General features: G+C 45.5%; 1 protein-coding gene across 1 annotated transcript; it reads right to left on the bottom strand.

Annotated features, from left to right (window-relative positions):
- Positions 1-3159: 3159 nt before the first annotated feature.
- Positions 3160-4670, bottom strand: LOC146672508 (nuclear factor 7, ovary-like). The gene has a single exon (XM_085385799.1). The coding sequence runs from the start codon at positions 4625-4627 to the stop codon at positions 3242-3244; it is 1386 nt and encodes a 461-aa protein (XP_085241925.1). The 5' UTR covers positions 4628-4670; the 3' UTR covers positions 3160-3241.
- Between the last annotated feature and the right edge of the window lie 21051 nt (positions 4671-25721).

The following is a 25721-nucleotide window of genomic DNA, read 5'->3' as shown; positions in this document are numbered from 1 at the left end:
ACAAACAGACTAAAGGTGTTTCCTCCAGAAACAAAGACAATATTTACAAAGGTCTCACAGGTAAATTGTGAGCGATCACAGCAGCATCTCATCCTGACTAACAGCTTTTAGATGCAGGGAGAGCGTCGTGGTTCAGAGGTGGTTCAGCAGATGATGAAGGCCTTTCTGTTGCATTGTGTAGTGCTGTGGAGGCCATGATGGTCGACTGGGTCTGCTTCTACTGAACTCACAAACACTTCTGAGGTATTTACACCTGAAGCCTCATTGAATGTGAGTCAGAAACAAACGGCTCAGCTGTGATTAATGGATGTTTCCCTGCATTTCTATTTTCACACAGTTTATTTCTTACAGCAGGAAAACTGAACAGAATGTATGTAAGAGGTCAGAGTGAGGATGACGTCACTTAATACAGGAAATACATGTTTGTCTGTTTTGATGATGAAGGACTTCTTCAGCTCTGTAAACAGCTACACTTGAGAGGACAGAGGTGATTTCATGGATCAATAACAATGTGTTTATCAGCTTTCATCATCGCAGTGCAGACATGACGTCAGATCTATCAGAGTGAAGGCCGTCTCTCTGATGACGTCACAGAGCAGAGTCCTTCTGTCCAATAAAGGATCTCAGATCAGCTGCTGCCATCTTGTGGCCACAGTTGGTTACTGTCTCTGAAAGTTGTCTCATGTTTCCTGTTGTCCTGCTAACAAAGGCTGGAGCTCATCATGCTGAGAGGGCAGCAGCATTTTGTGGCTCTTCACACATGTTCATTATATTCTGATGATCCTGGATGGAGACAAACTACAGATAAGTGTGTTCAGCCCAACTAGTTTATCTCATTACAGCAGTTTGATGTTTCCCTTTGAATCCCCCTGAAGATCCTGACAGTGAAGCACGTACATAATACTCCAGCCTTTCAACTCTGAGCTTATTTAGTTCTATTAATACACTGAAATCTCATTTGTGTCATGAAGAAAGTCTTTAATCAAACAGAATTCAAAGATCAGAAACATTTCATATATGGAGTTAAACATGAATCATTGTTTCAACAACATATTTATTGTTGTCATAAACAGACAAGAAGACAACAACAAACTGCTCCTCCCATTCAACACATGTCAGTCCATATCCCAGCAAACTAAATCATCTCCATTTACACATCAAATAGAAACATGAATCACTTGTAATGATCAGTGTTGGGGAGTAACGGAATACATGTACCGCCGTTATGTATTTAAAATACAAAATATGAGTAACTGTATTCCGTTACAGTTACCGTTTAAAAAGCTGGTATTCAGAATACAGTTACTTTGTTGAAATAAATGGATTACACTGCGGTACTTTCCTGTTTCATTTTGTCGCGGGTCAGGACTGTTTGGGTTTTGTTTGACAGCTACGTTCTGTTGTTCCAGGCGGCAGCGTTACGGTTGCCATGGTTACGACGCTCTCTCTCTCTCTCTCTCTCTGCGACTGTGTGTTTCCTGGGTGAGAGAGCGCCTTTTCGTTGTTGTTGTTGTTGTGCTAAGCTAACAGGCAGAATGCTACAAGTATAGCTCTAAAGAATGTAGCATCATGGGCAGTGTAGTCAGTGCTGCAGGGAGAATGGACTGCCATACACGTTATGGGTCTGTGAGCTCGAGGAGGGAGAAAAAGGGGAGTGGAAAGGTACGAGTTGTCCTCGAGGAAAAATGGGAGCTAGAAGCATGTAAATATAATAATAACCACTTCAGCCAAGAAGAGTGCCTGACGAGCCCAGTTGTAAGTAAGCTATTAAGACTCGACTGTACACCGTGTTCGTGTTTTCCTCGGAAAACAATAAGTTCCGTTGGAGCAGCCTTTCAACGCCTCTCTCTGTCTCTCGCAAGAAAAGTTGACCCACACAACAAAGTAAAGCTATTTTTCGGCTACGAGCCGACAGGGACCCCGCCGTATTAGTCAGAGGTCCCTTTACTACAGTTCAGAGTCGCGGACCTTCAGTAATAGTAATAAATCACACAGCAATAGTACATTCACGTTGTTGTAAAAAGCATGATAATATATTAAGTAATCCAAAGTATTCAGAATACGTTACTGTCATTGAGTAACATAACGGAATACGTTACAGAATCCGGTTGTTCAGTGATGACGCGATGAATCCTACTTCCGGGTCTAAAGTAGTCTGCATTTAATATGGCTTTTGTGTTGTTAACATGTTTAATGTTATGTATTTTCTTCTATTTGATCTCAAAAACCTCCTAAAACAGTCAGTGATCACTGTTGACCTCCCTCGGCTTTTATTACCGCTAATCATTTATTTAAGCTCAGTTTTTAAAACCTTAGGATGTAACTACAGCCCAGCCCATGCAGCAGTATATGAATGACTAACCTCGTATTGTGGATGGATTATCTCAGTTGTTCTCCTGGCTGAAGTTTGGTCCTTTTACAGCGATTACATTTGTTCCTGACCACCGAGAACACTCACGTTAACTTTTATCGAGTGGAAAAAAAGTTAGCTTGTTTATATTATGCTAACATAGATGTGTCGCTAGCGGTCATGTAGCACATCATTATATACCAGCTAGCCCAACTTCAGTAACTCTAAAAACGTCACTGCTGTTTAATTTTCTGTCTTCATTTATGCTGGAAGTGATAACAGAGCTGTACGTTTTAATTTGTTTCCAAAACCCCGCAGTCAGGACATGCTATATTGTATTTAGATAGAAGCTAGCGAGCTAACTCCCTGCTAACTTCTAACTCCGTTAAATGTCATAAATTCCGTTTTCATGGATGCCTGGATGTTAAACTCAATTGTTACACCTGGTAGAGCAGAACGCTGATCATTTTATTAAAGATGAAAGACTTTAGACAGTTTTTCAACTCTCAGTAATGCCATAGTGATCGTTTGATATATGGACCTGCAGCGGAGTTTAGGCCCAGACACGGCTAGTGACGTCAGACTGAACAACCGGATACATTTTGGGGCATGCATTCTGTATTCTATAATGGAATACATTTTAAAAGTAACCTTCCCAACACTGGTAATGATTAGAAACTTGATAGAATTTCAAATCTAGTTTGGGGAGTCATTCAGTGAGAAACAGTGAAATGATTTTCCATGTGAAAAGGTGGACAGCAGAAACAGAAAGAAACAGTGAGAACTAAAAGAGAAACAAAGAGCTTTGGAACAACGAGGCAGCAGGAGGACAGCTGCAGTTTAACAGCTTCAACTCACTGACAGGAAACAACATTAGAAACATCATCATCCTCAACTCATCTGCTGCACTGACACTGACACCTTCAACGGCAACACCTTCACTTTATCACCAGTGTTAATGATTGGAAACATCCTGTGAGTGAAAGTGTGTGTGAAGGTGTGTATGTGTGTGTTAGTATCAGGATCAGAGAACGACAGCTTTCCTCTGTTCCAGTCCAGATTCACTCTGATCCTCTGGAGCTTCTTCTCTACTGAGAGAGCAGTTTCACATGATAGTGAGCGTGCTGAGTATTTACCTGTAGAAAACCATAATCTCCATAATCCAGACTCAATGTATCCCTTCCTCTGCACAGACTCTGCTAGCACCCCCAGAGCCCACCATGTACTGTCTCCAACCTCGACATCCCAGCTGTGAGTCCCTGAGTTAAAGCCCTCAGAGCCCAGGACACAGCAGGAATAATCAAACCTCTCTGGATTATCAGGAAGCTGCTGTTCATCTCCTCGTCTCACACTGGTCAGATCTTCAGACAGGATGAGTTTTGGATGAGCAGTGTTTGGGTCCAGAATGAGAGGAGTGTAGGAGACCATGTCCTTCATGTTGTTCCAGATGTTGAAGGTCAGGTTGCCCAGGTGTTTGGCCTGGTCTATCAGAGCTCCTGAGGGCAGCTGTGGATCATCCAGCAGGGGGCAGCGCTGGACTCTTTCCACTGCAGCCTTGTAGTTGTGCAGGAATGAGATGTCTTCAGCTCTCAGCTCCTCCTCTGTGGCTCTGACTGTGTCTGAAAGAGCTGCTATCTCTCTGCTCAGAGCCTCCATCTTCTCCTTCATCATCCCACTCTTCTGCTCCTCTTCCTCCCTCAGTGCAGCCAGCCTGGCCTCCTCTTCCTCTGCTAGAAACTGGTGAAGCTTCTTAAACTGCTCCTTAATCTGCCTCTCTGTGTGTCGGGCCTGGACCTTAATGTGTTCTGCTGTTTGATCAAACTTCACTTGAACTTCTTCACAAACCTTTAACTTCTTCTTTAAGGGCTCCAGAGTTTCCTGAAGTTCCTTCTTGTGTTGTTGTGCAGCTTCATCGATGGGTCTGAATCTGTGATTGGTGTGTTTTTCTGAGTCTCTGCAGATGACACACACTGGCTGCTGATGGTCCAGACAGAAGAGTCTGAGTTTCTCAGAGTGCAGACTGCAGAGAGCCTCTGAAGCTCTCTGATCTCTCTCCTGTAAGAACGACTCACACAGGTTCTTTAAAGCCAGGTTTGAAGGTGGTTTTGACCGTGAAGATCTTCTCTTACAAACTGGACACTCGCGTGTTGGTGTCTCTTTCCACTGTCTCTTCAGACAGACTTTACAGAAGCTGTGGCTACATGACAGAAGAACAGGATCTCTGAAGACCTCCTGACAGACCGGACAGCAGAGATCCTCCTCTGATCTGGAAGCCATTGAGTCTGTGAGTGAAGCTGAAAGCAGCAGACAGGAAGTACAGTCAGTCCTGGCTCCCCTCCCTCCTCTACCACCTTCACTGAAACTTACTTTGAGTCGTGTTTTTGCTCAAACTCACATTCAGTGTGTGGAGCGTCAGCAGCTTGAAGCAGCAGTGTTGGAGTTTTCCACTTTTCTCTCCTGTAGCTGGACTCACTCAGAGGAAGCTGCTAGTTTGGTCTGAGTTCAGTCTGATCGTCTGTGCGTCTCTCTGCACTGAAGAAGAACAACATCCTGTTTCCTGGTTTGTAGCATTTCAGTGACATAGAGGCCGGAACATCATTCAGCGTGAGTGTGACAGCAGAGTGCAGACGTTTGTTGCAGATCAGAAACGAAACCTTTTCTTAAGCGTAGAAAATAAACTGTGACTCAGTGGTGCAGCTGCTTGGCAGTTTTTATTTCAGACTTTGTTCTGGTTATTGTTCAGGTTCCACAGCAGTGGGAGTGTAATGCAGTCACACAAACACAGTTGGATTTACTCTGGAGAACTTCAAGACATGGTGAGGAGGTAATTTAGCCATGTAAATCAGCTGTATTGGATCAAGGACACATCTAAAACCTACAGGACACCGGCCCTCAAGGCCTGGAGTTTCCCCATGCCCGAGTTAATGTAACAGCAGCTACTTTTCCATCAGACCAACACCAACATCAAATTCTGTCTGATACAAACAACACTTCTAGATGGAATTTATCCTTTGATTTTAAGTCCTCCTCTTTATTCTCTGAAACACACTTTCATTCATTCATTGATTATTTTAGTCAGAAATGTTGTTTGTTACTATTAAACATGAAATATTAACATTAAAGAAGATGTGATGAAGGAATATTTGGAATATCTGGAGCTCTATTAAGTCATGTAATAACAACATGTGCATCATAGTGCAAAAGTAACATAACAAAGCTTTGTTCAGACAGTTACCTTTCAGTCGATTCACTCGGTATAACACATAAATATTAGAGATGGACCGATCCGATATTACGTATCGATATCGGTCCGATACTGACCTAAATTACTGGATCGGATATCAGAGAAAAATAAAAAATGTAATCCGATCCATTAAATATCATGAAAGCACCTCACAAAACTTGCAACACGCCGTAACTCGCCTCAGAATGTTAGCAGGTCGGAGCAGTATGCATCACGTGATAGAGCGGCTGTGGCCTGTCGGTGGTCTGGATAGTTTTGGAGCTTCGTTAGCAAACCGCCATTTCATCTCCGACAAAATCATCCCTGAGAGAAGTAAAGCAAGTGTGTAAGTCCATCTCTGAATGTTTGTAAAGCATTCCTGCGTTAAGCTTAACAAGCACTACCTCTTCTTGCTGCTACTTCAATCATGAAACTGCTTAATGATCAGCTGATCGGCTGTCCGTCTCTCTTGTTGGTTTTTGGTCCACTTTGCACCAGAAAGAGGAAACCAGTGGATAAAAAACAGCAGCACGTTTAAGCTTGATAAGCTGTTGTTAGAATGTATTTAATATTACTTTCTACACCAGGATCTTTTTCTACATAGCTGACGCTGGTAACTGTGCAGGGGCGGATCTAGCAAAGTTTAGCCATGGGGGCCGATAGATATTAACAGGGAAAAGGGGGCACAAAGACATACTTTTATTTCTTATTCTCGTTTAAAATGTCGAGCTTTTAATAAATAATTATCTGACACCCAAAGTTTTAATTTGATGTAAAATGAATAGAAGTCAATTACTGTATATAGTAACTATTAAGTCTAATATATATACCCTAGTAAGCTATAGTACTTTTTCCTTTGGGAAGGTACCATCTGTGCAGTCTGCAATTTTGTTGAAGAAAGATGTTGAATCTATTTAATATTTCTTGTAAAATAATTGATTTCTGTGCATTTTTTTTCCAGACTGCATCAATTTAAGGTTGATTAGGTCGATTAAGCATCATGAGGTGGAGCGTGAGGGGTGGTTCCCTATTTTTTATTTATTTATTTTTGTTGTTGCTGGGAGTTGGAACCCTATTAGTTAGGTTGCTTAATATTTACGTTAAGTACTCTTTAAAATACCAGAATAGGGAGGATGGTTTAAGTTTATTAGATTGATCAGTATTGCTGAACTATGAAATATTTTTTTTTGCATACAGGTATAACAGAATAGCTTTAGTGTAGTGTTGTTGTTTTAAACTTATACAACTTATACAAAATGCAGCAAGATATTTAAAAAAACAGTTTTGTTGATTAAAAAACACTACATCGGATTCATATCGGTATTGGAAGCAGATATCCAAATTTATGATATCGGTATCGGACATAAAAAGTGGTATCGTGCCATCTCTAATATATATGGGATATCACGCTCCTTCACGTGTCCTGGCTGAAGAAACCTTTATTCACGCCTTTAAGGCAGATGACGTGTGATGACACATATAGCCACTGTCATCACAGTCATCCCTCAGTTCTTACGCTCTTCAACTCGCCGAGAACACCTCTGCTGAGTTGGGCTAGCTAACTGCTGCTAGTTAGCTCCGTTGTCTGCAGACTTGAACTTTGCTTAACTGCCCCTGTTGGTGTTAGCCTCCACCGCGCAGTTGGTGTGTAGGCTGCCCGTGGAGCGCTTATTTCAAGTTTTTCCCGTGCAGTGTTTTGCTTTGTGTTTTGTTATGGACTTCAAACCGAAGCGAGCAAAGCAGAAATCTTCTGATCGCCCCTGTCCTCAGGGATGCCCTTTCTCTTTGCACGACAGCAACTAGCACAATGCCTGCCCTGTCTGCCTGGGGATCGTCAATGCTCGGAGAGCGTTGACGGAGCCCGAAGCCTGTGCGTTTTGTCGCCAGTTCCGGCGCTCGACCCTGGAAAGACGGGTGACATTTGTGGAAAAAGTGCTGGGACGCTCGGCTGTCGCAAGGCAAGACCCTCACCTTTCCGAGTCTGGAGCCCCAGCTTTCTCTGAGTCCAAAGACGAGGATTTTCCGGTCGATGTCCCTGCAATTAGCTGGGCTGACCACATGGAATATGTTGACGGGTTAGCCGATGACGAGCCGGAACCATGCAGGAGCGCTGACGGGCTTCAGCAGATGGAAGCTCTGCGCGACATCATCCCCAGACGTCAGCCCAAGCCCGCAGCCAGCTCTCACAGGCCCGCCACTCCTCTAATGACTGGCAAGAGACCAGCGCCCACTGCTGAAGTGGGTGTGCCACCAGCGAGAGCACATCCTCCGGCCCGAGCTCCACGCCAGTCAGCCTGGAGCAAAGGCCCACCCTCGGGCCCCCGGCGGGACCTGACGTCCAGGAGGAAGAAGCTTCAGCCCTCCTAGCTGTGGCTTAGAGTGGAGAGGGGGTCTAGCAGCAGGGAGACGCTGTTTTTACCCCTCTGTTGCCGCACAAGAGGTGCCGCTTAAGTTCTGTTCAGGTTGTCAGCCCCAGAAGGTGTTGCACTTTCCTAACAATGTCTCCCAAGCACAAAACATCTGCACACAAAATGCCTCAGGTAACCCTCTGTTCAGGTGTGCTAAATGTTCAGGTGACCACATCGAGTGTTCCCGCTGTTTTTCATTGTTGTGTCCCAGAAAAGGTGCCTCCAACAAAATGTATGAATGTACATGTGTCATGGTCCGTGGTCCTGTGCCTGCGAAATGCGTGATGCTCGGGTAGCCACACCCCCGGGCTGGGCCATCACCGACACATCTGCTCTCCATCGCGGTGATTACATGAAGAGCTACTTAACCCGGCGCTGACGGATGCTCCACGCCAGTCCGTTACTCACCTCACAGTGGTAACTAGACTTCCCCGAAAGCGTGCGTTCACTTCTGGTTGGAACTGTGTTTAATCCGCCTACTTGTGTCCAGGTTTCGACCCAGCATCCGGCGTCTGCCACCTGCCTGTCCTCCGGCTCAACTGGATCACTCGGTGCATCATCTGGCCCATTCGCTATTCCCACGGACTTCCTGCTCACGGACTGCCACACTTCCCTCCCGAGCTCCCACTGTCCTGCTCTATCGTAAGCCCCCCTACTCTGACTCAGTCCTGATGTGTTTTCCCCGCTTCCCGGCTCCCTACTAATCCTCTCCCCTTTCTATTGCAGCCTCCCACGGTCCCGATCCCGGCTTCCTCGTGTCATTGTTTCCCCGGGTTTTTAGTTCCTCGTTTTGCTCCCTAGTTTTCCCGGGTCGCCTTTCGTTATTATAATAAAGTGTCTTTTTCTGTTAGCGCTGAGTCTGCGACTGGATCCTTTTGTGCACGCGCGGCGCGGCGCATGACAGTACGGACTGGCCAGAATGGATCCAGCAGACCCAATACGTTCAGCTATTAATAAGCAGGGTGCCATGCTCGGCCAACACGATCAGTTGCTTCTCTTACTTCAGGATCAGTATCAAGAGCTTAGCGGGAAACGGGGAGAAATGCACGCTAAACAGCCCGACCCCGGCATACCGTTGTGTGACGTTGTGTTTCCACGGCGAATTGGACCAGTGTGGGGTTTCCTTTTTCAGTGTACCCTTTTCTTCAGTCGCTCGCCACTCGCCTTCCCCACTGACGCGGCCAAGATTTCCCACTTTGTGGGACTGCTGGGTGGAAGGGCGTTGGCGTGGGCTGAAGCCTATGTATCTTTTAACTCGATACAGAGTTGCGACTTCGATGACTTCCTCGAAGAATTCAAAGCAACTTTCTCCCCGCCAGTTTCCGAGGATGATGCTGCTCAAAAGCTAGTGGCGCTCTGCCAGGGCCGGTGTAGTGTTGCGGAGTATTTAGTGGAGTTTCGCACAGTGGCAGCCGCTGTTGGCTGGCCCGATTCGGCCCTAAGGGGCATTTTCCTACGCTCCCTGAACGATCAGATGAAAGATCAGCTCGCGTTTCACGAGGCAGCTAAATCATTCAAGGATTTGGTGTCACTCGCCCGTAGAATTGATAAGCGTCTACGGGAGAGAGAGGCTGAACGGCAGTCCAAGCCACCGAAACCCGTATTGTACCCAGAACTTCGCGTGTCACCCCCCCTGCCCCCATTTAGCTCTCCAGCGGCGTGCGCTCGCTCACTGTCTCCGCCGGAGCCGATGCAGATCGGGCGCTCTCGGCTCTCGCCGGAGGAAAGGGAACGCCGTTTTCGGGCCGGGGACTGCTTATACTGTGGGAAGCCGGGACACCGCATCGCCAGCTGCCCGGTTCGCCCAAATGGACCAGCTCACCGGTAGGTTCGGGGATACGGGTGGGCAGCCCATTAAATGCTATTAGACCCCGATTAGTTGTGTCCGTTGCCATAGTAACCAACAAAAAGACTGTTACATGCAGCGCATTAGTGGATTCTGGGGCGGAGCAAAATCTCATAGATGAGAAGCTGGCTAAAGAGCTGGAAGTACCACTCACTCTGTTGGAACCTCCCCTCCCTGCGTCAGCGCTGAATAAACAAGTGTTTGCTTACATCACCCATCAGACTGCGCCTGTGAAAGTAATCACTTCCAGGAATCATAACGAATCACTTTCATTCTTTACCTTCCCGTCTCCCGACACCGCGCTCGTGTTAGGTTACCCGTGGCTGCAAAGACATAATCCCCACATTGATTGGGCAGGGAGCAAGATCGCCAGTTGGAGTTTGTTCTGCCTAGCTAATTGCCTGAGATCAGCAGTTCCTGCTGCACCAGCTAACCTGACCCCACTTGTTACACAAGCACATGACCTTTCCTCCATCCCACCCGAGTACCATGACTTACAGGAAGTGTTTAACAAGGACAAGGCTTGCTCTCTGCCACCTCACCGCCCCTATGACTGCGCCATTGACCTGCTACCTGGTGCCCCGCTGCCCTCCAGCCGGTTGTACAACCTGTCTCGCTTTGAGAGGGTGTCGATGGAAAACTATATCCAATTATCACTCGCGGCCAGTATTATTCGACCCTCTTCTTCCCCTGTAACTGCAGGCTTCTTCTTCGTGGGGAAAAAGGACGGTTGATTACCATTGATTACCGGGGCTTAAATGACATCACTGTAAAGAACAAATACCCTCTTCCGCTGATTAACTCTGCCTTTGGATCTCTCCAGGAAGCCACCGTTTTCACGAAACTGGATCTGCGAAACGCGTACCATCTGGTCCGGATAAGGGAGGGGGATGAGTGGAAGACCGCTTTTAACACACCACTGGGCCACTTTGAGTATTTGGTTATGCCATTCGGCTTAACAAATGCCCCTGCAGTTTTTCAAACTCTAGTGTGCTCCGAGACTTCCTGAACGTGTTTGTTTTTGTATACTTGGATGACATCCTCGTTTTTTCCAGGACCATGGAGGAGCATCGCATTCACGTCTGGAGCGTCCTGCAACGGTTACTGGAGAATAGACTGTTTGCCAAAGCAGAGAAATGCGACTTCCAAGCCTCATCAGTTTCCTTTTTGGGCTATATCTTAGCAGGAGGGCAGGTGAAGACGGACCCAGCTAAGATCAAGGCAGTTCTGGAGTGGCCAGTCCCAGATTCGCGGAAGAAGCTTCAAGGCTTTCTCAGGTTTGCAAACTTCTACCGACGCTTCATCCGAAACTACAGCCACGTCGCCGCGCCCCTCACTCGCCTCACTTCTTCTAAGGTAACTTTCACCTGGCCCCCAGAGGCCCACACAGCATTCACTAAATTAAAAGAATTGTTTACTTCGGCACCCATTCTACTCCACCCCGACACCACCAAACAATTCATCGTTGAGGTGGACGCGTCCGACATGAGAGTCGAGGCTGTTCTCTCTCAGTGGTCTGGGCCTCAAGGTAAGCTCCAGCCGTGCGCCTACTTCTCTCGCCGGCTCACTCCTACTGAAAGAAATCGTGACGTAGGCAATAGGGAGCTCTTGGCCATAAAACTTGCTTTGGAGGAGTGGCGCCACTGGCTGGAGGGAGCCTTTTCTCATATGGACGAACCATAAGAATCTGATTTTTCTGAGGACTGCTAAAAGGTTAAACTCCCGACAAGCCCGCTGGTCTCTGTTTTTTACCCGCTTTAACTTCACTCTCTCGTATCGCCCAGGTTCACGGAATGTCAAGCCAGATGCGCTCTCCCGTCAGTACTCCCCAGACACGGAAACATCGTCACCAACCACCATTCTCCCCCCAACCTGTGTGGTGGGCGCCCTCTCCTGGGATGTTGAGGAGGTTATCCGCCAGGTCCTCCCGGGCGACCATGACCCAGGTACCGGACCGCCTGGATGGCGTTTTGTCCCCGCTGCCGCCCGTGGAGCGGTAATTCATTGGATCCACACTGCACGATTTTCATGTCACCCTGGCGTGAGTAGAACCATTGATCTCCTCAAACGATATTTCTGGTGGAAGACTTTAAGAAAAGATGCGAGGGAGTACGTGGCTGCCTGCGCTGTTTGCGCCCGCAATAAACTATCCACTAAGCACCCAGCGGGCCTGCTCCACCCGCTCAGCACTCCTCACCGGCCTTGGTCTCATATTTCATTAGATTTCGTTACGTGTCTTCCTCGTTCCTCGGGAAAGAGCGTCATCCTCACCATCATCGACCGGTTCTCCAAAGCCGCTCACTTCGTCCCGCTAACAAAACTACCCTCCGCCTCTGACACAGCCCAAGCCCTAATTGAGAACGTGTTCCGGCTCCATGGTATTCCCCTTGACATCGTCTCAGACCGAGGCCCGCAGTTTACTTCACAAGTATGGAGGACCTTTTGTTCCATTCTGGGCGCAAGAGTTAGTTTAAGCTCGGGTTTCCATCCGCAATCTAATGGCCAGACTGAGCGGCTTAACCAGGAGCTTGAGGCTGCGCTACGCTGCGTAGCGTCCCAAAACCCCACCTCCTGAGTCACCTATCTACCCTGGGTGGAATACGCACATAACTCACTTACCTCGTCTGCCACTGGTTTGTCCCCGTTCGAAGCTTCCCTCGGTTACCAGCCTCCACTTTTCCCTGAAAATGAACTCGATCTTGCAGTCCCCTCTGCACGGCATCATCTCCGGCGCTGCCAGCGGGTCTGGCTCAGGGTCCGCCAAGCTCTCTTGCGGACGAAGGAACAGCACACACGCCATGCCAACCGCTGTCGAACCCCCACCCCCCGAATATCGGTCGGGGCAGAGGGTCTGGCTAGCTGCCAAAAACGTTTCGCTGCACGTGACATCCCGAAAACTGGCCCCCCGCTTCATCGGCCCGTATGAAGTTGATGCGGTTGTTAACTCAGCGGCAGTTCGGCTCAAGCTCCCTGTTTCCTGGCGCATACATCCCACGTTCCACGTTTCCCAGGTCAAACCTGTCCGCCGCAGCCCGTTGTGCCCTCCGTCCGAGTCCCCTCCTCCCGCCCGGCTTATCGCCGGTCACCCGGCCTATACGGTCCGGCGGATCATGGCTGAGCGCCGGCGTGGGCGGGGGTGGCAGTTCCTAGTGGACTGGGAGGGGTACGGTCCTGAGTACCGCCTCTGGGTTCCGCGTTCCTTCATTCTGGATCCGTCCCTCGTCGCTGACTTCCGTGCTTCTCTCTGCAGGCCGCAGTCCGGTCGGTCGCCTGGGGGCGACCCTTGAGGGGGGGCCACTGTCATGGTCCGTGGTCCTGTGCCTGTGGAATGCATGATGCTCGGGTAGCCACACCCCCGGGCTGGGCCATAAACCTGCTCTCCATCGCGGTGGTTACATGAAGAGCTACTTGACCCGGCGCTGACGGATGCTCCACGCCAGTCCGTTACTCACCTCACAGTGGTAACTAGACTTCCACGAAAGCGTGCGTTCACTTCTGGTTGGAACTGTGTTTAATCCGCCTACTTGTGTCCAGGTTTCGACCGGGCGTCCGGCGTCTGCCACCTGCCTGTCCTCCGGCTCAACTGGATCACTCGGTGCATCATCTGGCCCATTCGCTATTCCCACGGACTTCCTGCTCACGGACTGCCACACTTCCCTCCCGAGCTCCCACTGTCCTGCTCTATCGTAAGCCCCCCTACTCTGACTCAGTCCTGATGTGTTTTCCCCACTTCCCGACTCTCTAGTAATCCTCTCCCCTTTCTATTGCAGCCTCTCATGGTCCCGATCCCGGCTTCCTCATGTCATTGTTTCCCCGGGTTTTTAGTTCCTCGTTTTGCTCCCTAGTTGGTCGCCTTTCGTTATTATAATAAAGTGTCTTTTTCTGTTAGCGCTGAGTCTGCGTCTGGATCCTTTTGTGCACGCGCGGCACGGCGCATGACAACATGTTTCCATGTTACAATCGATAAAGAGTGTTGTTTATTCTCAAACAGTCACAAATGCTCAGCCTGCAGGCAGAATGAGTTAGGTCAGGCAGGTGATGCTGTCCCCTGCAGACACACTGGGGGGAGACAACGCCCCGCCGACGGTGCTGCAGGTCAGCCGGCACGCTGCTCACTTCCCTCAGTGGTGCACTCGCGCACCCTCTCCGTGTGTGCTGCAAACCATTGCCATGGGTCACTGGTTGCAGTTCCAGGTCAATCCACCTCGTTTCCAAAGAGTCGTAAAGACGACTTTCAACACCGAGGTGGCCATGATACTCAGAGAGGAAATAAAGGCGCTATTGCAGAAAAGAGCAATACGAGTGGTCCCCGCTTCGGAGACAGACAAAGGTTGGTACAGCCGTTATTTTGTTGTTCCGAAAAAAGGGGCAGGGCATCGTCCCGTCCTCGACCTGCGAGTCTTGAACACGTATCTACGAACGTACAGGTTCATGATGCTAACACTCAGACAGCTCTTGAATGCGGTCAGCCCGGGAGATTGGTTTGCAACAATCGATCTTGCAGATGCTTATTTTCATGTAGCTATACACCCGAAACACAGGCAGTTTCTGAGGTTTGCATTCGAGGGCGTAGCCTACGAATACCTAGTGCTGCCGTTCAGGCTGTCGCTCGCTCCTCACCTTTACGATATGTACCAAGGCAGCGCTAGCACCCCTGAGAGAGACAGGCATCCGCATCTTAGCCTACCTAGATGACTGGGCTCTTGTAGCTTGCTCCAGAGAGCAGGCGGAGACACAGCTGTCACTGGTTCTGTCACATATTCAGACACTGGGGTTCAGTGCGCATGTGCCAACCAGCATGCAGCCTGTTGCAGTCGCTCCTGCTTTTTCTCTTAGATTAACTCTGTTTTCTTACGTATTCTTTATTTTCTGACTTGTATTTAATGGAGCACAGTAAAAAAAATAATAATTTCCCCTAGGGATCAATAAAGTATTCTGATTCTGATCAGATTCTCTGTGAACTTTCAAAAGAGCTCGCTAATTTATTTGAAGCGTCCACACTCGCAAAAGGGGGAGGAGGGTAATCCCAAGGGAGCAGATTACTTTTCTCGGTTTGGAAATATGCTCGCTTTCCAGCCGCGCACGTTTGTCAGAGCACAGAGTGGCTGCATTTCATCGCTCCCTCGCTCAGTTTCAGCTGGAACGCAGACTGCGTTTCCAGACGATATGAAGCTTGTTGGGCTTGATTTCATCTATGATCGCTGTAGTACCACTTGGACTGTTAGAAATGAGAGTGTTTCAACGCTGGACTCTCTCTCACCGTTTGTGTGCATCCAAATCGGTATCGGATCAGTATCGTCGATACCACCATGAATATTACTTGGTGTAGCGGCAGCACTCCGTCCCTATTTCACTCTTCTGTACCGCCGTTAGGAGTCAGTCCGGCAACATGCATTGAAACGCGAGCAAGTCCAAGTATCCTTCTTGCAAACAATATGTTTATTGACACTTTTAGTTTACATGGCAAGACTCGGTCAAAAAACTGTGTCGCTTCCAGCTTATCCAACTCCTCAACTACGTAACTACAGTGCGCCGGAAGCTCAAAATACTAAAAAGCGCTTTAGAATGTTGCACTTCTCTATTCTATACATTTAACAAACAGTATTTTAAAATCAACTAGAATTATATTCTTAACATCAAACATATATATTTCTCCTCTAATCATTTTACCAGTACCAATAAAATTAGGTGGCATGGTTTGGTCAGACCTCTGTCACAGAGAAAAACTCTCTAAATCAGATAGTGAGATGGTCCAGTCGTCTGATAGGTGAGCCACAGTCTTGTTTAGCCTCCCTGTACTCTAAGCAGGTACAGAGGATGGCTTTATCAATCCTTAATAATGGTTCCCATCCTCTAAGGGGTGAATTTCAGCTTCTTCCCTCAGGACGGAGGTTTCTATTTCCGAGATGCAGGACAAAGCGTTATAAAAATAGCTTTGTCCCCGTTGCTGTCACTGAATTAAATAAGAACTGTTTTTGATTCGAAATATTAAAGTATGTGTCACAGTGAGTTTTATATATTTACTAGGTATGTGTGTTTTTAAAGGGATGTCAAATGCTGTCATTTTTCTGTAAAGCAAATTTACCTTGCCTTTAGGTATAAATAAAGTTACCTTACCTTACCTAATTAACCTTTAATTGGCTCTTACACTTGGTATAGGATCGGAAAGGAAATCAGTGGTATCGCACATCACTACTGGCTGCTCCCGTATGGGATTAGAACGATGCCACCTTATCCCATAGTCCAGCCAATGAAGCGATTCACATTCGTATATACGCAGCTAATCAACGTAGCTGACAGGCTATAGCTGTGTCCCAAAACGTCAGCTGCATCCTTCAGAGGACCCGGCCTTCGCGCTCTACGTGGGCCGGGTTCTTCAAAGACAGAGTAGGCCGGAAGTGCGACGCTGTGAAATGGGACGGTCTAGCCTTCAGATTTGCGTCACCGCTGTCTCGGTTGAGTTTAATAAACACGGCCATCTGCTCCTTGCTATCTAAAATATAACAGGACACTGGCGTAAATTATCGACCATCTCACACTTCGGTTTAATCAGTTTTCTGTTTGACGTTTATTCAGCTGTGTGAAAATCCCGGAGGAACCCACCCGATGGATTAATAAAGTTTTATTTAATCTGATAATCTAATAACTTTGATCTCAGCCAAACCGATTTACTCCGGAACAAATAAAACACAGAAAATAGGCAAACAATTAAATTTTTAAGTGACTTATATATCATGTTTAACCTGAGTAGCGAAAGCGGGGGTCTGAAAATGATGAAGCCGGGAGTCCACTGCTCTCGCCGGCTGGAGTGACCATTGAAAACCCCCCCCCTCCGGCTTGCTATCGAGCGGGTGGGTAACAGACATCTCCGAAAATGTCGGCGCACTTTTGCAAATATGCGATGTCTTGATAAACCAAGCAGATATTTGATGTTTACACAGATACTTTCTCGCCTGAAAATATGTTAAAAGTTTATTTTGTGACCCAGAAAGATTAATAAGACTAATTTTAAAACTTAGTAGCAGTTGTTGGCAGCTGAAATTTGGCTGGGCCGCGCTATGAATTCTGGGATATGGTGGGCCACGAAGGACACACCCAACCCATCCTTCAAATTCGGGGAAATGAAGGACGCATTTGTCGGCCGCAGTTGAAGGAGTCGATGAATTGGGACAGCCTTCGTCGCATGGCTGTGACATAATCGGCTTTCAAATGCGGCCTGCGGAGGATGCAGCCGACGTTTTAGGACACAGCAGCTGACAGTGTCCTTATGTGCCGACACCGGTGTTTTAGCTAGCAAAGCAGTGTGGCTGATGTGGAGTGAAGTGAGTTAATGACAACGTGTACAACCATTGGAGATGTGAGCAATTGACGGAAACAGTGTGGACTTTATACCAGTTTTTAAATTGTGTTGATAGGCCACGTAAAACCAGAGTTGTGATAAAAATATATGCAATGTTTGGGTTTCTTCCTGAATACTGTCGTTGTTTATATTTACTGCGGAAAGAAACGGTAAAAACGGTGTTTTATGAGGAAAGCGCTCAAAAGCACCCTCCGCCTGTGAGCAAAAACAGAACCAAAAACCCCCCCACCCTTTCCTATTGGTGGAAAAATGTACCATGTCGACCAATCAAAAATGATATGGCAACGTGGCATCTAGTTGTTAAGAAACTGAAGTTTTAGGAATGATAGCGTTGTTCTGAGATGTGAGAGATTTGCAACATTTAGCGCAAATCTTGTGTAGTTAGTGTGTAGTGTAGTCAATATAGTTTTGTTGTGCGTGTCAGAAGAATGAGGCGACTGCTGAATGTTACAGGGGTTACAGCAGTGATACGTATCCTGTTGTCAGGCCTGCAGGTATTAGGCTGTTGTTCTCCTTTATTTCATAGTGGACAGAAATAATTTTTTGGAGTGGCACAAATAATTTGTGTGGCATCAGATTTCATGCAGAGCAGCTGATTGTTCTGTAAATAGTTTGAAATGTTTATTTTAAAAAAAACGACTTGGCTCTATTTTTAGATAAACAGCTGCAAAAAACTTTGTTGTTTGCAAAACTCAGTAACGTTTTTTAAGAAGTAACTATATAATTAATTGCTCAACATTGGACATTATTTACTGTATTTTTCAGACAGAGAGTTACAGGACTCTCTCCCAGACCGCAGACTCATACTCATAATACAAGTCAGCTTTAAAAAGAAAGAAAGTTGTGTTTTCAAAATTGGAGTTCAAGTTAATTTTACTTCCAATAGTGTTAACATACTACACAGGTCATGAACAAGATTTTTTTTACATTTTCATCGTAAGTGGGCTTAAGCAGTTAAGTAGTGTAACATAAATCTAAATGCTGTAATTTGATTATTTTAATAAACCATGTAACTTTGATGGATTCGATTCTGGCGTGACCACAGTGCACTCTCTGTGCTCTCCTGTGATTTTTGTGTTTTTGACTTTAATTGAAATCGGGAAGCTGTAATCCACCTACTGCTAATCTGAAGAATTACTCTCCATTGTGACAACCACAAGACTCTCTCTTCAAGAGAGAGTTAGATCAACAGCTGCCATCTTGCAAACATACCGTCTGGCGCTACTTCCTCCCATTTTTGACCAGGACATGTCCTTCAACGCACATATTAAACAAATATGTAAGACTGCTTTCTTCCATTTGCGCAACATCTCTAAAATTAGAAATATCCTGTCTCAGAGTGACGCTGAAAAACTAGTTCATGCATTTATTACTTCCAGGCTGGACGACTGTAATTCTTTATTATCAGGATGTCCAAAAAACTCCCTGAAAAGCCTTCAGCTGATCCAAAATGCTGCAGCAAGAGTCCTGACAGGGACTAGAAAGAGAGAGCATATTTCTCCTGTTTTGGCTTCCCTTCATTGGCTTCCTGTTAAATCCAGAATTGAATTCAAAATCCTGCTCCTCACATACAAGGTCTTAAATAATCAGTCTTATCTTAATGACCTTGTAGTACCATATCAGCCTATTAGAGCACTTCACTCTCGCTCTGCAGGCCTACTTGTTGTTCCTAGAGTATTTAAAAGTAGAATGGGAGGCAGAGCCTTCAGTTTCCAGGCCCCTCTTCTGTGGAACCAGCTTCCAGTTTGGATTCGGGAGACAGACACTATCTCTACTTTTAAGATTAGGCTTCAAACTTTCCTTTTTGCTAAAGCATATAGTTAGGGCTGGACCAGGTGACCCTGAATCCTCCCTTAGTTATGCTGCAATAGACTTAGGCTGCCGGGGGATTCCCATGATGCATTGAGTTTTTCCTTTCCAGTCACCTTTCTCACTCACTATGTATTAACAGACCTCTCTGCATTGAATCATATCTGTTATTAACCTCTGTCTCTCTTCCACAGCATGTCTTTATCCTGTCTTCCTTCTCTCACCCCAACCGGTCGCAGCAGATGGCCCCGCCCCTCCCTGAGTCTGGTTCTGCCGAAGGTTTCTTCCTGTTAAAAGGGAGTTTTTCCTTCCCACTGTCGCCAAAGTGCTTGCTCATAGGGGGTCATATGATTGTTGGCTGTGGTCAAGCTATTTATTACTGTGCGCAGGAAAAGGGATACACACATCAAAACATCACAGGTCTAAGTTATTAGCACTCTGACCTGGGGCATCGCAGTACACCTTTTATAACATCGCACAAACTCTGTGTATCTTTCAGTTACAACAGTCTTTTTTCCAACCCGCGCTGTTGCTGAACAGACTCCCACTATCTTTTCCCAGGGCAGCACCTGGCGCTGGCTCTGAGCTTCATCCTTCTGAGCAAAGCGGCTAGCAGATAACAAAGTGAAACATTGTTAGGCCTAGCTAAGCTGTTTTTTATTTCACGAGGTCATACTGACACATACACATACCTTATCTAAGCATGAAAAGGTTACACAAAAAACATACAGTGAAATTCTAACCACATAAATCTAAATGTGAGGGCTAAGTCGAATTTCCCATCACACGTGACGGGCTGGGAAAACATGGAATGAAACGCAAGGAGGACAGAAAATGGAGACAAGACACAAAGACGTAACTGGGATAAACAAAGGAGAGGGAGACTTTAACACAGGGGGAATGACAGGCTGACACACTGAAGACCCAACACTATACTATACTCAAAATACTGAGTCAGTTGACCCTGAACCATGCCAGTTTCATCTTCATTGTGTACAGCACTGGATACCGTGGCTCATACAGGCACTGTGGAAAAAGTAAAGGTGTGTAAGTTCTCTTAAAGTGTTTTGTGAACACTTTTCCAAGTATGTTATGTGTTTTCAAATATGACAAATGTAATATGATCATCAAAGAACAGGAACGTGTTAATGTTTTTCTTACACTGGGTGTAATTTTTATAGAAGCCTTGCTTATTGTATGAATGTGTAATCATGTATCTTTGATTGAGTGAAAGCAACCCCCTCCCCCCCAAAAAAAGAAAAAGAAAAGAAAAACCACAGAGAGATTATGAACAAAATGCATGGAAATCACTTTAGAGTGAAATTCACTTCAGATGACTCATACAGCACTGACTGTGTTTGACCTTCCACAGCGCTGGAGGCAATAAAACCTTTAGATAGATAGAAGAAGATGGTTAGAGCAAGAGATTATCATATTTGGTAATTAATAAAGAGGAAGGAAGGAGAGGAAGCTTGAACCCAGGCTCCGTCCATTTTAATGACAAGTGACAGCACAAACATCTGTTAACGAGAGAACCTGTTTTTCTATCGTAAAGATTTAATGTACATCAGCAGTACATTAAAGTGTCACTTCAGTGATGCTGTTGGTGGTGTTGGGAAGGTTACTTTTAAAACGTATTCCACTACAGATTACAGAATACATGCCCCAAAATGTATTTTGCAACGTATTCCATTACGTTACTCAATGAGAGTAACATGTTCTGAATACATTGGATTACTTAATATATTATCATGCTTTTTACAACTACATGAATGTACTATTGCTGTTTAAGTTATTACAATTACTAAAGGTCTGCGGCTCCGAACCGTAGTAAAGCGACCTCTGGCTAATACGTCGGGTTCGTGTCGGGCTGGTAGTCAAAAAATAGCTTTACTTTGTTGTCTGGGTCAATTTTGCTTGTCAGAGACAGAGACAGGCGTTGAAAGGCTGCTCCAACGGAACAAATTTTTTCCGGAGGAAAAAAATAACACAGTGCACAGTTGAGTCTTAATAGCTTACTTACAACTGGGCTCGTCAGGCTCTCTTCTTGGCTGCAGTGGCTATTATTATATTTACATGCTTCCAGCTCACGATGATGTTGGAGTTGTTAGTGGCCGTTGTAGAAATGTTTAGCTTATTTTAGAGTTTAGAAATGTGTTAACATAGAATCTAGAATTATTGTGGAGACACTGACACTGCCCTCAAAAGTAAAGGCCTGATAGTGTCACGAACTTTGGAGTAGATTGTAGGAGACCCCTCCCCCACTTGTACTGTGAAAGTAAAACAGAGAGGAGTTAATGCTAAGTGGAAATTCCCCAGCGGATGTTTTGGGTGGGGGTCTCAACATTGTAATTGGATAACTGTGATCTGGAAGGGAGATGGACTTTTATGACCTCTAGGGAGTCACCTACCCCCACAGTGTTTTAACTGTCACGCACACACATCCACACGCACACTCACTCATGTGCACTCACACATACACACAGCTATGTGTACACAGTCACACACGAGCACTCGCATAGACACGCAGGAACGCGCACATGTAGGCATTCACAGGCTCGCACACACACAAGTGAAAGTAGGTAAACATAGTACTTAGTTTTATGGCACCTTGTAGAGGGTTTAGAAGGGGGTCACTGATACAAAACTGCATGTAACAGACAAAGGAGTTGAGATCTGCAGAGGAATTCCGGGGTCCTGTACATCTCCCTTCTAGAAGGTGTAATCGATAAGTGTGATCAATGAGTGTAGATTAATAAAAGTGTTGTGAATTGACTACTGAGTCCCCGGTGTTCTTTCTGGAGGCCTGAGGAATCTACGAACCGGGAGAAACTGTTCAGAGGTAACACCGTGCAGTCGTAGATGTAGAGTGAGTATAGGAGAGGGCTCAGTACACACCCCTGTGGAGCACCAGTGTTCAGTGTGACGGGGGATGAGGTGATGCTGCCCAGTCTGACCACCTGGCGTCTGTCAGACAGGAAGCTAAGGATCCAGCTGCAGAGGGAGCTGCTCAGTCCTAGATCCTGCAGTTTCCTGTCCAGCTTCGAGGGAACGATGGTATTGAATGCTGAGCTGTAATCTACAAACAGCATTCTCACATACGTGTCTCTCTTCTCCAGGTGTGACAGGGCAGTATGTAGTGTCATGGCTATGGCGTCATCAGTGGACCTGTTGTGGCGGTATGCGAACTGTAGAGGGTCCAGTGAGTCGGGTAGTGCAGAGCAGATGTAGTCCCTGATCAGCTTTTCGAAGCATTTGCTGTGGATGGGGTTCAGAGCTACAGGTCGCCAGTCGTTCAATGAGGAGATGGTGGAGGATTTGGGTACAGGGACGATGGTGGCCATTTTGAAGCAGGCTGGGACTACAGACAGAGAGAGGGAAAGGTTGAAGATGTGCGTGAACACTCAAGCCAGCTGAGCCGCGCATGACTTGAGGACGCGGCCGGGAATCCCGTCCGGACCAGTAGCTTTGCGTGTGTTCACCTTCCTGAAGCACTTCCACACATCCTCCTCAGACACTCCTGCGCACACTGTCCGGTCTCATGGTGTTCGCTGTCTCGAATCTAGCGTAGTCAAAGAAGCAGGATGTGGACGGTAGCTGCAAAACTGAAGTCTGACTGGACTGAACCACTTCATGTGTGAAGTTAATAACATGCTGTGCTGAGCTGTCTCATCCTTTAAATCTTTCAATATTTCAGAGTGTAAAGTTCCACCAACAGCTCATTTGTTCAGCTGCAGTTGTAGTTTGGTAGAAATTCTTTAATCAGAGGTCCACTCACTAGTTTTCCTGATAGGCTCTAGTCCCTTGTTTTGTTTTTCACTGTGTCTTTCAACACTTTCAGCACTGTCCTTCTGTGGACGTCACTGCACAGGCTTTGTCTGTGTGTAGTTTATTAGGATCCATAGTTCTGTTTCATCTGACAGCAGCCTCTGCTGACTTACACAAATGATGGAGAAGAAAGTGAGGAGAGCCAGAGATCTGCTTGAGGAGGTCAGGGGGGACAACAAAACATTGTACTGTTTATGTCCTGTTTCTACTTCTACTGTTTAATAACTGTAACAGCCATGAATTCAGTTCAATTCAATTCAAGTCAATTAAATTTTACTTATATAGCACCAAAACACAACAGCAGTCACCTCAAGGTGCTTTATATTGTAAGGTAGACCCTACAATAATAAATTCAGAGAAAAAAAACCCAACAAACATATGACCCCCTATGAGCAAGCACTTTGGCGACAGTGGGAAGGAAAAACTCCCTTTTAACAATAAGAAACCTCCGGTAGAACCAGGCTCAGGGAGGGGCGGAGCCTCATGCTGCGACCGGTTGGGGTGAGAGAATGAAAATGGGATAAAGACATGCTGTGGAAGAGAGAAAGAATTAAACAACTGATTGAACAATTAACAGCTATCAATGAGACCATAACAGTTCCAAACCTTACCTGATATAAATGTGGATCATCGTTTTCAATGGAGTGCAGCTGCAAAGCATGCTGGATGTCCTCGTATCTGACACTTTAACTTGTCTGTTACTTTGGAGGAGCAGACAAAGTCACAGAGACCTAACTGTAGTAAGCAGAGCAGTTGGTGGGTAACGTTTGTGCTGGTGTTGCCATAGTTACTGTTGTGATCTTAGTTTTTAACTTGTATTTTCTCCTTTGTTGTCATTTTTTTCTATTTTTGTTTTTGTAGCTTTCAGCTTTCTTCAATGTTATATATTAAAGGGTTTTCATGTTTTCTGTGGTTTAAGTCATGTGTAACCACGGTAACTTTTGACCCCACTTCCGCCAGTCCCTTTATTGTGGCGGGAATGAATCCTATATAAGTTCCGGGTCAATCAGCTGCATGTCCCTGCTCCTCTGGCTGCTGTTGTCCCTGTGGTTGGCGTATTTGTCAGATATCGACAAATTTTACACTACAGACCAGTTGACAGCGTGCAATAACCCAGCCGATTCATTCATCTTTACACTACCTCACAATCGACTCAACAGTGAGTTATTTGTTTGTTTTGTTTTGTCACAATTAATGTAAATGCGGAGCCGCGATTGCACATCCTAAAACGCCGGTAAGCTAATGCTAGGCTAGCGACAGTAAGTGCAATTACTAGTTTTATTTATTGAATATTGTTGTTTTTATTTTTATTCCATTATGGCCGAATGGTGACTTAATGTATCTAGAGTTGAGCAAGTGATTTGATTTTTGTAGTTTTGTCCGTTTTGGATGTTTTTTGTTACTTTTCTGATGAAATGCCAAAACGGCCTATGAGATTTTGTATTGAGTAAAATTTCATTTAGATTATTGAATCTGTTGCGCAAACACCTGTGATTAAAGGAGTTTTGTAAATATATTTGATTAACTTTGGATAATGGTTATTAGCTTTATGGCTGATATACTGTACTTTGATGGGACCCATGAGAATGTTTTTCTATAATAGTATTTTGAATGAAATTCATTATAAGAAATGATGGTTTGTTGATTATTGTATGAAACATGGCATTAATTACTTGTCTTTGTTATTTATGTATTTATTTTGTCACAGCAGTAGAATGCTGTTTCATTTTCTTTTGTGAATGATAATTTATGTTTTTGACCTTGTTTAGGTCAGGTTTTTTTTTTCTCTCCCGCGATCAGCCCTGATCGGCGCGAGATGGCGAGCCACCCGACCACCGCTACGTTGCGGTAGGAATTGTGAACCTATGGACTGAATCACAAACTGTTGACGCATGACCTATCACAGGTCCATGGAACTAAACTAAATCACATACTGGACTACACCTCATCCCACCTCCTTTTGGAACCTAATAAGCTGTTTTGTATTGTCAACATTATTTTTGTTTGTGATATATATGCATATGTTTTTATTTCTTTTGTACATCCATCTATACACTTCTCATAACAAACATAATATATATATTTTGAGCTCTACTTTTGTTTCCTGTGTTTTATTCACACCCTCAGGCTCCATAGGCGAATCTTATTCTGATAGCTCATTGTCTATGAGGCTGCAGTCAGGTGCCCTGGTCCTTTAACCGCGTTACACATGTTTTTGTGTGCTACAAGTAATAGAAAAGCTATTGTTTATTGAAAACTAACACACAAGGTGAAAATGGCAAATATGTTAGCTAGTTGACTTAAATGACATCACCTAGGTTTTAGTAGATTGCAGTAACTGACTACTTACCTCTCCCAATACAAATGCATAATCCTACATTGGTTGGATTATGACACCAGTGAGTTACCAGTGATGGACACGCAATGCTGATGGTGGCTATAGGAGAGTAACAGAGAAAGAACAGGCCACTGATGGAGAGCAGCGATATCAAAGAGTAGAAAACATATTCCATATGGACATGAGAAGTCATAAACAATACACATATAACTGCCTTAGAGATGATATATGTATTATTCACTGAGCTGTAATGCATCACAGCCACAGTCCTTCAACAATGTCACAGGTTGGAGACTATGTAGATGTTCATTTGGATTATCAGTCAATTACTCATGAAATCATAGTGCTACAGGGGATTAATGAGAGACCAACAGTGGGATGTTAAGATGTGGAAAACTCTACCAAAACTTCATGTGTTTGTAGATTCAGAGGCTTATAGACTTTCAGCCACTGATTTCTCAGGTTAAACAAATCCTTCATTATGCAAAAATCCAGTGGTGGGAGTTAAACATTATAGCATGGGATACTTCTTCATGTCTTCCACATTTGCAATACAAAT

Source organism: Rhamphochromis longiceps, linkage group LG3 (assembly GCF_057381845.1).
Source record: "Rhamphochromis longiceps isolate RC_006_pf linkage group LG3, R_longiceps_female_GT1.1, whole genome shotgun sequence".
Classification (NCBI taxonomy): domain Eukaryota; kingdom Metazoa; phylum Chordata; class Actinopteri; order Cichliformes; family Cichlidae; genus Rhamphochromis; species Rhamphochromis longiceps.
Note: the sequence above shows the minus strand (reverse complement) of the source record. Positions and strands in the feature narration are given on the sequence as shown.

Coding starts and splice junctions, on each gene's coding strand:
- LOC146672508 (XM_085385799.1), bottom strand. CDS start 4,627: ATGGCTTCCAGATCAGAGGAGGATCTCTGCTGTCCGGTCTGTCAGGAG.